General features: G+C 31.7%; 1 protein-coding gene across 1 annotated transcript; it reads left to right on the plus strand.

Annotated features, from left to right (window-relative positions):
- Positions 1 to 9,932: 9,932 nt before the first annotated feature.
- Positions 9,933 to 11,910, plus strand: LOC120091508 (AAA-ATPase At3g28580-like). The gene has a single exon (XM_039049576.1). It carries the CDS (start codon positions 10,036 to 10,038, stop codon positions 11,644 to 11,646), a length of 1,611 nt encoding a protein of 536 aa, XP_038905504.1. The 5' UTR covers positions 9,933 to 10,035; the 3' UTR covers positions 11,647 to 11,910.
- The last annotated feature ends 4,199 nt before the right edge of the window (positions 11,911 to 16,109 follow it).

The following is a 16,109-nucleotide window of genomic DNA, read 5'->3' on the forward strand; positions in this document are numbered from 1 at the left end:
TAGTTTTTACTATTTTACATTTATCAATTTTTTTATTATCTGCTATAGTGTTTACTATTTTGTTCTCAAATTAAAATAGTTTATATCTCAAACAAATACTATTATAATCCAAACTAAAATAGGTTACACTCCGACACAATGCCTCCTAAATATAAAAAGATTTTAGGAAAGAAAAAAAGAACGTAAAATAAAAATTGAAAAAAAAAAGTTTGTTATAATTTCTCTCTTATTGTATGTGCATGACATCATCCACATTTGGATGCATGATACATCACAATTTTTTCTTCCTCTCTTCTCTTTTAAATTCAAAAATGCAATCAAAGTATGCCACGTAGGTTTAGTCTTTACTTAATTTTTATTATTTGAACTGGTAATCACTAAAAGCAACCGACTTTTTTAATTAAAAACGATAGACTGTTCATGTTGCAACCCAAATTCAGTTTTACGTTCCTGATTTTAATGTAGGAAATATATATTTGGCAAACAATCCTCTATTTTTTAAAATTATTTTGGATTCTATGATCTAAATAATGTAAATTTTAAAAACAACAATTTTATGTTTTCATTATATCCAAAATTTGAATTTTAAATTTTAGAAGGTAAGGTTGTATGAAATAAAGATTAAAAATATTTAGAAATATAGTATGTCATATTATAAATTCAATTTAATTTTTTAAAAAAATTAAAATATGTATTATGAATTAAATTTGATTAAATTCCAAATTTGGTCTTGGATAAAATTAAAACAATGTGGTAAATTCTAACTATAACCCATGAGACTTATATTTTGTTGTTGTTGTGGTCGTCATTGTCATCTTTGATAATGACTATAAAGAATAGAAATTATTATATTTCAAAGTGGAAAAGAAAAATATTTCCAATTATATCAAATCTAACTCTAAATTTTCAATTCATCAAATTGCTCTTAAAACTTAATTATTGCAATCTTAAATCTTAAAGTTTAGAAATTGTTGTCTTTTTAACCATCTAACTGTTCTCATTCCAAATATCGTTAAAACGATCTTTTTTTCTTATATGAAATTAATAAATTTTTTAAGGAAAAACAACAATAGATTTTGACTAGGCAAGGCAAAAGGAGAAGAATGCTGTGTTATTCTCTTCATTGTATACATTATTTACAGACCCTTGGGTCATTTATACAGGATGACCTCAATTAGTGCAAAATAAATAAATCAGAGAAAAAATAAGGAATATACACATGTCACAACACTAGAAGAATTTCGGACTTTAATGTCGGTTTATAGTGTTATTAAAATCCTTTAATATCGGTTGCCTTTAATGCCGATTTTAAAACCGACGTTAAAGGGCTTCAATAACACAGTCTTCAATATCGGTTGCAACTGACATTAAAGGACTTCGGTGAAATTTCCAACCGACATTGAAGCCCAAATCTGTCCGTTTTTTTTTAAATTCCATTGCCGAATCCATTTTTTTGGCCAATAAATTAAAAACGACATTATATGTCTCGTGTTGGGTCAGGAAATGTCCGTCATTGTTTTATATTAAAAAGTATAAAAAAATTTGCATGGCAAGCCCTGATATTTGTCTTCCACCTATGAATTTATCCACCAACATTTGCATAACAATACCAGAACCAGACTTTCATAGAATACTTACACCAAAGCCATCATTTCTCTTATTCACAAATATCAATTAGTACTAATTCCATGAATACTTAACACCGAATACCCCATGAATACAAAAAATATATTATACATAAATCTTTCAATAATAAACAAATCATGTCTTCCACCTATGAATTTATCCACAAACAAGAATCACAATACCAGAACCAGACTTTCATAGAATACTTACTCCAAGCCATCATTTCTCTCATTCATAAATATCAATTAGTACTAATTCCATTCACAAAGATCATGGTTAGATAAATTTACATTCATTCTAAGGTAGCATTTACATTCTATTGAGACAAAAAAACAAGAATTACATCCTTACACAAAACAGTCAACAAAACTTGCCCATTAGGTTCGAATTACGTCAATCTCTCCTTGTGTATATGCATCTTTTGTATTGAACTACAAAAAGGGAAAAAAAAATTCAACATAAGTTTACGTCAATTTATTAAATTAAAGCTAGTACTACATAAAAAATAAATAATTTACGTACAGGGCTAGTAATGGGAGTAGTAGGATTATGCACTATTTCGTGTATATACTTTTGCACATAGTACCCACATCCTATAAAATCTAATTGACGAGGGCACTGCATATAAAGAAGTTGAAAACAATTGTTAAATTGTTATAAAAAAGTCGAATTAACATAAATTGTTAAAAAATAAATGCAAATTTACCTTTACAGGTTTCCATTTTGGAGAAGACCGATGGTGTTGGAGATCGTGCTTGGCTTGCCATGTTTTCAATCCACTAAATAGTTTAAAAACATTAGTTAAACATAAATACTTCAATTAAGAGCCAAGAAAGTTCAATTACACTTACATATTTATAACTCCATGAAAATCCTCTTGAACCTTACTTCGAAGAGAGTCCAAAACATAAACACAATTTTCTTGTAGATTGATTACAATCAATATCCAATGATAACTATAATAAGCAACAATTTTGAAATATTAGTACGTGTATAATGCAAATTAAAAATAACTTAAGAACTTGTATCTACTTACCTTGTGTTATATGGAATGAGGACTAATTAGTCTAAATTAGTCAATTCTATTGATTGGGTAAATTTCTGGATTGGATATCTTGAGACTTTACGTGTGGCGATATTCTTGCTTGATCAATTATAATAATAAAAAAAAAAATCTTCGTAATATCACGATCACACTCATCCCAAAGATACCTAAACAAAGTAAAAGTTATTATTTATAAACATGAAACAAAGTATATATGAGTGAATCTAGATGAGTAATACTTACGCAATGTATGTCAAAATACACATGTAGCCTATTTCAACCATATTACAATATTGGATCAGATCATCGCAGCCTAAATAAATAAATATGTCTCTTCCACATATATGCTCGTCCAAAGTGATACGGATCATGTCTACATCATTTATATTATGCAGGGCATGTCCGTTCAATAGTTTGATAGTACCATTAGCGTTAGTATATTTGGAGGACTGGTTGAAGCTCTTAATTAGTGAATGGTCCTACCATAACCAAAGTTACAAAAATTCAAAGTAGGAAAAATAATAAATAACCAAACTCATATACTGAAAAAGAAACATACTTTTTTCTCGTCAACCATAACTACAAGTTTACGAGGCCATTTTACGAAGTTGCCCATTGCTTGCTTTAAGAACTCTATTTTATCCTTCACAGGAATTGGTATAGGCAAATCTTCTCCAATGACAATGTTAATCAGAACTTTAACAGTTAAGCATGACACATCATCATCAAATGTTGTGGCTACTGCAACAATATTATCTACAGTTCTTATAGCTAAGTAGCATGGTGTCCCCTTAACAAATTTAAGAGAACTTATGTCATGTATGGTTAAGCACGCAATATGATTAAAATTTAAAAGTCACAATAAATAAATTACCTTCAAATCTTCTTTAGACATCTTCTCCGTATCTTCTTCTTCAGATGCATTTAGTGCAACACTTCCAACAGATGATTTGAACTGATGAGATTGTTTGTTGTGAGTTCTTTCTCTTGACACTTTACCATGTCGAACATTTTTTTTGACTAGAGCCTCCTTCAATTTCTTGGCTCATAGAGGGCTTTGGTTTTACTAATTTGAAATATTGAGAATAGGAAACAAAATCACCCATTCCTCCAACATGTCCCCAATGTTCTTCCGTACCCAATGCTTCGGTGAGAACATTTTCACCTTCATGAACTTCAGCCAATTTATCTTGTAAAATATATTACAATTTTCACACAATATCTATATCATCACAAATTCCAAACATTATATATATGTCATCTTAAACTTTGCACAATATATACTTACAATCTGATTGGTACATTCTCGAGTAACTTCATCAAAGTATTCATTATTCTTTCCTTTTCTTGCTTCTTTCCATAAAGTCACCCGATAAGAAGGGTCATTCGATAGGTTCTACATGACCATACATATTTCATTAGCATAAACATATTAGAATAAAAGATTTAATTTAAGTCAAATAACTAATTAATTCTTGGGCAAGATTCGCATAGCCCTTTCGAGAAATGTGGTGATTATATACACATTTTGCACGTCTTTTATTTTGAAGACGACTGATTTTCTGTACAACAAATCTAGTTGAAGTTACCTATCAAAACAATGATAATGTTGACATGTAATTTATTGTGAATAACTTACCTCCCATTCTTCACTCAATCATTCATTGATGAACGATGTCCAATGATCTTGCTTTATATGAGAATATTGTTGGGGTGGAAATTGCAAGATCGAGAGTTCATCCTTAAATGGAAGTATGAATTTTTGAGTCAACATTGTCTTGAAAGTCCGAAACTTCCTAGATGCAGACATTAGTACAATGTTTGGACTTAGAGTCCACATTGAACGACATCTGCACAATGAAAAAATAAGTTAAACAATAAACTAGTAAACTACCATGAACATGAATTAATGTTCAGTTCCACCAAATATAATCAAGTCTTTATTCCATCCTTCGTTTTACGAGGAATATCAAGCAATGTGCCTATAAGATTTGCACATACATTCTTTTCAATGTGCATCACGTCTAAACAATGTCGTACGTCAAGATACTTCCAGTATTCTAACTCGAAAAGAATAGATTTTTTCTTCCAATAAGTTGAAGTGCTATCTCCACTGTTCTTTTCTTTTTTACTTTTCTTACCAAATGAATATTGATACTTACTTGTTTCTGCAAGAATTTCTTCCTCATTCAATGGTTCTGGACCAAATTTTAATTCTTGTGCGCCAATAAAAGCTTTCTTTTGTTTCCTATATGGATGATGGCGGGGTAGAAACTTGCGATGCCCGAGATATGCCATCTTCTTCCCTTTTGGTAAATAAGTGGATGAAGTATTCTCTCCACAAATTGGACATGCATGATATCCTTTAACTGTATAACCACACAAGTTATCATACGTAGGAAAATCATTAAATGGTCCATAATAAAATGGCTTAAGCATGAAACGTATTTGTTCTCCTGATGCATCATAACATTCCTACCCCATCTTTCCAAGTTTTATTAAGTCATCTACCTAACGGAGGTAAATAAACATCTATGTCATCTTCATGGTTGTTTAAAGGACCAGATAATTATGTGCAGTCCATATAAAAAAAAATTCGCTCATCACAAACATGAAGGTAGATTGTTACGTCACTAACATCACTGGCCAACAACATCGCTACTACTAAGATCTTCATGTGGATTTACCCATCTATCGAAAGAACAGAACAAGAATATCTAGGTTCTGATCCAAACTCTGAGCCAAAATTGTCCTATTTTTTCTACGAAGGGCATCTTTGGGATGTTTTAATAACGCATTTGTTTCCTTTTTTATTAGCATGCCATGCTCAATAACATTTTTTCTTTTACTTCGAAACATTCTTTCAAATCTGGAATTGGGGGAAATACCACATGACTTTTCTTGGGAATCTTAGCCCTTCGTTAAAATTTTTTTGAGCTTCCATCTGACGTAACCACAAATGGGGCATATATTTGCATTAGGGAGTTCTTTCTAAACTAAGAATTCAATCATCTGCATGCATGATTCTTTCTCGTACTTCATTCCAAGAGCTACCCCACATCGTTTTGTGCTTCATAAGTAGAAGTTGGAATTTCATTAGGACCAGGTAGTCATGAATTAAAATTCCAACAACTCAGTAAAACTCTTAATCGGCTCCATCAATTTAGATTTTTATTATATACTTTACCAATGTAGATATTTTGGAAAAAAGTTTACAATTTTGGGTACAATGGTTCTTCGCATCATCTAATAATCTTCAAAAATTATCAGATATTTCTACTAAAATAGTTATTAGTATGTAGCCTCAAACATTCCAATTGTGTTCATCAACAATCAACATCATTCTTACCAACTTCGTCTCTTTCACTAGTAGACACATTTTCATTGTTTCTCTTAATCGGTAATGATTCACCATGAAAATCCATGTCTGATAACTTTTGATTTTACCATTAAAAAATAAGTGGTCTCTTATTTTGTTCACAACTAGAGTTTTTGCATTCACACACTTCAAACATGGACAACTTCATGACATTCAGTAATTTTGACTGTTGTAGATCATTTTTAATAAACATCTCGACCCCTAAACCATATTCAGCTGACATTCTATTCATTTTCATCCATGACTTATCCATATTGTAAAATATGCAAAAACTTAATCTATAAAAAAAAAAAAAAAAAAAAAAAAAACAATAACAGGAAAATTTAAAAGCATAAAATTATGATTGTAAAATATGCTACATCAACAAATTTAGAACAAATAGACTTTTAAGATAAGCATCTTATAAATGTTACCTTGTACTTGTTATTAATGTTGTTATGAAGTCCTTTTTGTGTTGGGTGCACCTTCTCCACTTGTCAAGGTTCTTAAAACACGTCCAATGCAATCTTCCTATCTTCCTTCCAAATCTCCAAGAATCAAAATTTAGCCTTACAAGTCAAACTTGAACCTAACAAATGAAAAACTTCACTCAAAATCAAGTATTGAATCCAAACAAATATCACAATAAACCGTGTTCTTAGACCGTGTTTTGTATGAGTCAATATCAAGGACTCAGTTCCTATCAATGAAAAGAAAAGCCAAAAAACAAAAACTCAACAAAGTTCAAAATTCCATCAATCCAAACAAATATCCCAATAAACTGTGTCCTTAGAGTTAGACTCTTTCTATAAATACTTCAAGAAAAGCTAACGATGAATAAAATATCTAACATATGGAAACATATCACAAATCTAACATGTAGTTCTATGGAGCAATAACAAAATCTAAACATCCAACAATCAATCAATAGATCAAGATTTACACATAACAAAATTTAGGATTTACACATCTAAACATTTGTTCTTCTCCAAGCGATGTTCTTCAAGACCTATAGTATTTGGAAAAAGAGATTTCTCTAATACGAAATTAAATTTTGTTGCTTCTTCAAGTTCATAAAATGTTCTGAAACAATATAGAAACAATTGCATAACACTTCTATTTCTCAAAAATTACGAAATGACGCCACAAATCCCTATACTACCCTACGTGAAGAATGTCTAAAGAAACCTACAAAGAGAGTTTTGAAGTACTAAACTAGAACAAAAATCTTGAAGTAAACAAACCCAAATACCCATTTTGCCTCTTTCTTCTTTGAAAACAACACAATAACAAAAGTATGAGTACAATCTTAAATCATACAACATTTCAGTTTTAGGTTCTGAAAGTTACTATTTTACTGCATAGGATATGCACAGTATGAAACAAAGCATAAGATAGAACTTCTCCAAGTAACTTCATCAATGTTCTTGTCCAACAATACTTACATCCATCAGCTTTAAGGCTTATATCATACAATAATTGCAGTAAACGTTCCAAAAGCTTATTGACAAAATTGTGAAATCCTGTTTTCTTGGTTAAGTGAATCCAGAAAAATTTAGCAAAGGGTTCAAGCATTCTGCACAAAAATTTAATAGCAAAGATGGCTACATCTCCACCTTCCAAGTTATTTATATAAATTATGTGAAGAAACTCCAGCGTTGCCCAAAATTTGATGGAAGTTTATGAAACATGAAATCAAAGTGCTAAAGCACGAAACCCCATTACTGATGGACAAATCTGTTTGGATCGATAGATCTACTATCAATTGTAGAAATCCAAGCATCTAAATTATAGGGATTAAGTTCTAATTACAAACCATAGATATTAAATTTTAACTATATAACATTGGTTCCACCATGTACAAGTAAAACTATAACAACAAGAGTATTGGGATGGGTCAGTCCATTTTTCAAATTGAACCCCAATTTGTTCAACAGAAGCAGTAAAATACATGACAATGAACTCAATTAGGCATCAATTCATTTCAGTCAAATAATACAATGAGGTAACCAATTCTCATATTTCATCAAAGAGAAAATATATACTTGATTGGAGTCGAAATATCCTTTCAAACTTCCTTTGGACCATTTTCTTTCATTGATATTGGATCTATGGTTAGGGATGAAAGAGCAGATAGTTTATTGGATCTTGTGAGAATAATATATCACAAGTTGAAAAAAATGGATATAAGAAAATATCATACTAACGGACGCGATGGAGATCGGCCACGACAGAGACAACCCACTAGCAGAGATGACTGACGACCCACTGGCAGATTTGTACCCACGGCTACAGATCTGAACACTGACGCGATGGAGATCAACGTAGATCGATGGCAAACTTGATGGATGTAAATGCGATGGAGATCGACGGTTGGAGACTGAAGGACAACGGACGACAAACTTGATGGAGACTGACGAAGACCGACGGACGACCGACAGACAACCACAGACAGACAGACGGTGAAGGAGATCAGTTAGGTTTGGGTAAGAGAGAAATGGAGGTCGGCGCGCGCGATAGGGTAAAGATGAAAGGGTAAAAAGCGAATGTAAGTGTACTGTTTAATTTTTTAATAAAATAAGAAAAAAATAATAATTACACTAAAACCGACATTAAAGCCCATCTTCAATGTCGGTTTAAAACTGACATTAAAGATCCCTTTTTTTTAAAAAAAAAAAAATCGACATTATACATCCGATTTCACTTTTTCCAACCGACATTAAAGCTCGAAATTCTTCTAGTGCAAGATAATAGGAAAAGTCAATATTCCCGATAACAATCTTTTACCCTATGAAGCACAGATACTTCATGTGAGACAAAGAATCAGTATCAGACACGTATCAGATACTGATGCTTCCACATACTTTCCGCGATTTGACGTATATATACTTTCAGATACTTTCCAAATACGTATCTGACACGTGATTTGACGTATCTATTTCTATGCGTATTTTTTTTAAGAAAAAAGACAAGTAACTTATCTAATCTTTCCCAATGTAAAATTAGGCAACCTATTTAAAAAGCTCACTAATTGAGTCCAAAACTAAACTAAATAAAAATAAATAAAAAAATAACGGACCAAACCATAGACTAGAATAATCTAATCTCCATTTTCACATTTGAATCCCCACAAAATCCACTAAAATATAAGCCATTTGAATATTTTCAACAATAAGTTATTCGTTTATCTTCATACTTCTTTATCTAATCTTATTCTTTTTCTTTGCAATATAAGTCATTTTTCTATTACATTCTATTAACTATTGTACTTCAACATCTTAGATGTTGCTTTTTTGTATTATATTTCAGTATTTGTATTCTATTTTATGCTATTGTTATTAACTTGTATGCTAAATTTATCTATATTCTAGATTTTTTTTAAAAAACTATATATTTTCAACGTATCAGTATCCTCGTTTTTTAGAAATATATATATTAAAAAATATTTTTTAAAAAAATGACGCATCATTAGACATATCTGTATCTTAGTTTTTTAGAAATTGACGAAGATCATATCCGTATCGTGTAGTCGTATCCGTGTCTATGTTTTATAGCTTTCAACCAAGCGATGCTTCCTGAATTTTTTTTTTCCTTGATATTTCTTTTGCTCATCTGACTGTACTGGGTGATACATTTAGACTGAACTGGCTGGATATTTGACTTGTCAATGTGCGGAATCATTTCCTTAATAATCCAATGATGTATCTTCTCTTTTCATACAGTCAAAACATTGGACGTGCAGGATACTGCAATTTGATTTTTTTAAGTGGATGTTAGCCGTCATGAAAATGAAAATTAATAAAAACGAAGTTTCCTTGATTAATACTAAAAAAATCCTAATGAAGTCTGAAGAAATTCCATATAGCGACGAAAATGCTGAGTCCTTAAACAAAGACTTCCACTCTGTAACAAATCTCCATCGTCGCCGTCCTTCTTATTTAAAGCCCACCTCTCACCTCTTTCCCTCTTTACTTCTCTACCAAAAACCTTCTAATTCACACAAAACATGACCCCAACGGCAATGGGACAGCTCTGGACTAATGTCGGCTCTTTAATGGCGACCGTCATGTTTGTATGGGCAATTATTCAGCAATATTTCCCTTACCATCTCCGTGCCCATATCGAAAGATACGTCCACAAATTCATCGGTCTTCTCTACCCTTACATCACAATCACCTTCCCTGAACACACAGGCGAGCGTCTCAGGAAAAGTGAAGCCTTTACCGCCATCCAAAATTACCTCAGTTCAAGAAGCTCAATTCGGGCCAAACGGCTGAAAGCAGAGGCGGTCAAAGATAGCAAATCTTTGGTTCTTAGTATGGATGATAACGAAGAAGTTATTGATGAATTTCAAGGCATTAAGATTTGGTGGACTTCTAGTAAAACCGTGCCTAAAACACAGAGTATCTCTTATTACCCTGCTTCTGACGAGAGACGATTTTACAAGCTAACATTCCACCGGCGACACCGGGAAACCATTCTCGAGTCTTTTATTAACCATATTATGGAAGAAGGCAAGGCGGTGGAGCTCAAAAACCGGCAACGGAAGCTTTATATGAACAATTCCAACACGAATTGGTGGCATAAAAGTAGTTGGAGACATGTTCCTTTGGAGCACCCTGCAAATTTTCGAACTCTAGCTATGGATCCCAAGAAGAAACAAGAGATTGTGAATGATTTGGTAAAGTTTAAGAAGGGAAAAGAGTATTATGAGAAAGTGGGGAAGGCTTGGAAACGTGGGTATCTTCTGTACGGTCCACCGGGAACAGGAAAGTCCACCATGATCGCTGCCATGGCGAATTTCATGGAGTATGATGTTTATGATCTCGAGCTGACATCTGTTAAGGATAATACAGAGTTGAAGAAGCTGTTGATTGAGATTTCGAATAAATCGATTATTGTGATTGAGGATATTGATTGTTCGCTTGATCTTACTGGGCAACGGAAAAAGAAGAAAAAAGAGGAGGAAGATGAAGAGAAGAAGAAAGACATTGAGAAGAAGGTTAAAGACGAAGAGAATAAAGAGAGCAAAGTGACACTTTCTGGGTTGTTGAATTTCATCGATGGAATTTGGTCGGCGTGTGGTGGAGAGAGGTTGATTATTTTCACGACAAATCACAAGGAAAAGCTTGATGAAGCTTTGATTAGAAGAGGAAGAATGGACAAACATATAGAGATGTCATATTGTGGTTTTGAAGCATTCAAAGTTCTTGCTATGAATTACTTGGATGTTGAATGGGATGATTCGTATGACAGAATCCGGGAGTTGTTAGAGGAGACGGAAATGACTCCGGCGGACGTGGCGGAGAATTTGATGCCGAAATATGAAGGTGAAGAAACAGAGGAGTGTTTTAAGAGATTGATTGAAGCTCTAGAGAATGCAAAAGTTGCAGCGGAGAAGAAGAAAGCAGAGGAAGAAGCTGAAGCTGCAAAAAAGGCAGAGAAGGAGAAGGAAGAGAAGGAAAAAGAGGAGAAGAAGAAAGCTGAAGCTGCAGAAAAGGCTGAGAAGGAAAAAGAAACATCTGAGAAGAACAAAAATAATGAATGTAAATGCAATGGGGCTGCAACCAAACAAGTAAAGGAGAATGGTCACATGGAGAAAAAACAGAACGATTGAAGCATGATGCCAATATAGGGTGATGATTCATATCAACTTTAATTGATTGGATTATAATAGAAGATGGGCAAGTTTAGATTTGTGATGATTACTGGATTATAGTTGCATTGTGTGGACATATGATTGTTGTATTAATATGCTTGTTATATGAATTGATGTAAAATAATTTCAGCGTACTGGCCAATACTCACCAAATGGTCATATTCACTGTCATTGATTCTTTGTTTTTAGGGACAAATACAAAATGCCTATAATCTTGCTCTATTTCCCAGTTTAGACTCATAAAATGGATAACCATGGTAGAGTTAGACCAAAACGTCTCTAACCTGCTACGACTTGTAGGAATACAAGATTTCTGGAGAAATTGCCCCAATTGAGCACTAAATTATTTTCATGTCTATCAAAGTTTATCAAATTTCTCACTCTAGATTTCTCCTTGCCTCTTCACATTTTTCCGGATTAATTAGAAGAATAGTGTGGTTTTTTTAAAAAAATATCAGTGAAAAGGGATACATTTTAAACTATTTAAAAAAATATGATTTTTTTTTTTTTTGTCCTTTATTAAAACGTATCGGATGGAGTTAAAGTCTTAGACTGATGATTAAATCTTGTAATTTCATTCTCAACCTTGGTTCGGGTATTTTGTTATGCGATTAATATAAATATATTCATTTTAATTTATTTAGATAGATCATTAAATTATAATTTAAATACTATTTTTTTTAAAAAAATAATAGTAAATAAGTAAGGGCTAAATTTTCCAGTTTTTCAAAATTCACAAATCTACTCAGATAAAATTGAAAGTTATTAAATTATCAAATTTTAACAAGTACTAAAAATATATATTTGAAAGAACAAGTATTCCAAATGTCAAGAATAGTCTAGTAACTAAAATAATTATTTATATTTATATTATTTTTATTTAGATTTGATTGCCTTGTTTTTTAATTTAATGTCTCCTCGACAAAAAATGACTATTACTTGATGTGAATATGATGAGATAAATTAGATTTTTTTTTTTTTTTTTAAAAAAAACATGCATTTAACGTGATACTCAAAAAGAATAGATTAAATATTATTTTTGAATTTAAGGTAAAACTTTTATACATTTAATATAATAGAATATAATGAGATTATTTCTGAATTTAATATTAAATCGCCTAATATATTATAACTACGCATAAAATAAAACTTATAATTTGACTAGTATAAAATTAAATGGAAAATTACAAAATATATATATATATATATTATATATATATACACTAAGAAAATGATAATTTGTTATTGGCCAGATTTCCACCTGATGCAAAGGAAAACCATCCAGGAGCGTTTGTTTTAAAGATTGGGATCGGATAGGTTAAGTATCCTAAGTCCAACTCTTGTTTGAGACAAGGATTTAGAAAACTTCTTTTTCTATGGGTTTGAATCTATGGGTTACTTCTTTTTTTTTTTTTTTTTTTTTTTTTGTCTAATTTAATTCAGGAAGTACGTTGGCCAACCTCCAGACACACCACTTTGACAACTACCGTCGGCCAACTCTGACTGCCATCCTTTGGCGACCGCCAGTCGCCACCCTCTGGCAACCGCCGGCCGCCACCTCACTCGGCTAACTCTGATTGCCACCCTCTGATGACCGTCGGTCGCCAACTCCGGCCACCACCCTCTGGCAACCGTCGGCCTCCACCTCACTATCGTCAGCCAATTCCAACTCGAGCCGCTGGCCAACTCCAATCGCTACCCTTCGGCGACCGTCATTAAGCAACTCCGACTGCCACCCTCCGACGACTGTCGTCGGCCAACTCCCCTCACATTGCAAAAATTTCGACAACTAACTCCTCAGCCAACCTCCGATGCCACCAGCCAACCTTGAAAAGCATTAATAAAAGCATTCTTAGTATATAACAAACTAAACAAATTTGTATATAAAAACACTTAAGAAAGAATTGCAATACATGTATGTTTTTTATTTTAATAAGTTTTTATCAAAAGTGTTTCAATAAAAATGAATTTTTGGAAGATATTTTTTTCTAAGTCATTCCTGTCATCAGGCTGCCAATTGTATAAGTACATTTATTTAGACTATATGTGTAGAAAGCCCTAATTTAATTTAATAACATTTTCATTTTTTTGGTTGGTCAATTTAACTAGTTCAAAGACTTAGAATCATCTTCTAAATGTAAAGATTTAAAATGTCTAAAACAATTAGCAACCAAATAAAAACTAAAACTCAAAATTTATGATTTTTTATTTCTCAAATGTAATTCGATAAAAAAAAAGTATAGTTTTTCAATAATAGAGTTTAATATTAAAATACTAGTTTAATTTAAATTTAAGTTAGCATATTATGATAAAAAAAATGATCATTTTCAAATTAGTTAAAGTGACAAAAATCTATAGAATTTTATGTCAAGATCTAGAAAAATTAAAATATCAAATTATTAAAACAATAGATTAAATAAAGTATAATTTTAATCAAAATCTCTATTTCAATTTTTTAAAGTATATATATATATATATATATATATATTCTTCTTAATATTTTGGTTTATTTTAAACTAACTATATTAAAATAATTAAGATGACAAATTTAAAGAAATTTAAAATCTAACCAAACAAAAAAAATATTTCACGATTTTCAGCGTTTTTCTAAATTAAATCATCGGTAAATTTTCATTACATTTTTCAACGCTTTTGAATGTGACACAATTTTCAAGATAAATACGTCTTTTGAAGAGAAGAATCCTAATAAAAGATAAAAAAGAAAAGGGAAAATATCTTTTTAAAAGATACCTTTTTAATCCCCAAATTTTTTTAAATAGGTGTGTTTGGTCCTGAAGTTTCAAATTAATCACTTTAGTAGTTTTCAATGTAAAAAGGAAAAGAAAACTAAATTTGAGCCCTAAAATAACTAACATGAACACAAAATCCACGCTTGTTCTTTGTTCACTGACCATGAATGACCTAGAATTGAATTCTCCATTATCTGTAAATTTCAATTTGTGAGTTCAAACTATCCAAATACATTTCAAGGACTAAAATTTTGGATTAATAGGTAGATTCTTGGTAGATTAAATCTGATTCTAACCACTAAAACTCTTATATTGTGATATGTCTCGTGAAATTCATCTCATGAAGTTACTTTATAAGACAAACTTCAAGAGACAAAAGACAGAAATGATGAAAAGTTGTGAGTTTATTTCTCGTGAAGTTCGAGCAAGATGAGAAAGATTGATTGGATTGTTATTATAATTGAATTGTATACGTTGAAGGTTGACAAAATTTAGTGAAATTGGAATATATGTACAAGTCAAAATGTATTGAGTTGTCTTTGAAATTTTCTTCTTTAGCAATAGAAGGAGAAACTTTAATTCAGAACATAACAAATGGTCTTATTGCTATACAAAATCAAAGTTCAGAAAAAGAACTGTTTAGACTTTGTTCAGACAAATATATGGACCAACTATAGTAATGGCCATACAAATTATGCACCATTAGATTGCTACACAAATTCATAGTTCACAAGAAAAAGAATATATATGAGAAGTTGTCATCTTACTGTTGCAAAAAATCAAAGTTCACAAAAAAAGTTTCTAAATAACACTTACAGTCCTTGAAATCTTCATTCCCATGAAGAGGTGTTATCTCTCATAGTCCTAATTGAACTTTCTGCAAATGGCCCTTTACACATTCTTGCATTATGACCTATACCTTTACACCGACTACACTCAGTAATTACTTGAATGCGTTTCTTACTATGAGATGGCACAACTTCATTAACATCTTTTCTTGGCCATAAAGAGGAACCATTCACTGGGCCACAATGCTACACAGTTTCTAGAATTAGTCTTAGATTTATCCAATTTTTTCTGCACTCTGGGCCCTAACTCTCCTTTCATTCAACTATAAAGTTCATATTTTTTTGACAATCCAGACATAACCAATATTTGAATAATCTCAAGCATTTGAATTATTGGTGTTTATTCATCTTGAAGGATCGAAAGAAACCATGTCCAACCATTTAATCTTTTATAATGTTCCCCTTTATTTTTTTTCAAAACCTTGCTTCTAGCCTTATAAGCTCGAGTCCTTGAAATACTAACTTGGTAATCATTTTTTACCATTTCCATAAATTCAATGAGACTCCAATTAGGTTCACTTTTAATGCAATAATTGTATTTCTCGGCCAACAATGTTGAGCTCATATTTCTATTTTTAAACATCCAAGGACATATATGTTCACTAATCAGAGACATAATTTGGAATGTATTGCCTACCTCCACAATGCCCGAATGCAACATCCATTTACTCCCATCCAAAAATACTGCAGTGACCCTTTTCTTATCATTCTTTTTTAGCTTCACATTGTAAAGTGCATAGTTCTTAATAGCATCCTTTAAAATTTTAGGACAATTTCATACCAACACAAAACCGAATTTGATCCATATCAATCTCAACTTTAA

Source organism: Benincasa hispida, chromosome 11 (assembly GCF_009727055.1).
Source record: "Benincasa hispida cultivar B227 chromosome 11, ASM972705v1, whole genome shotgun sequence".
Classification (NCBI taxonomy): domain Eukaryota; kingdom Viridiplantae; phylum Streptophyta; class Magnoliopsida; order Cucurbitales; family Cucurbitaceae; genus Benincasa; species Benincasa hispida.

Bases quoted from the DNA above. Each gene is read 5' to 3' on its own strand.
- LOC120091508 (XM_039049576.1), top strand. From the start codon at position 10,036: ATGACCCCAACGGCAATGGGACAGCTCTGGACTAATGTCGGCTCTTTA.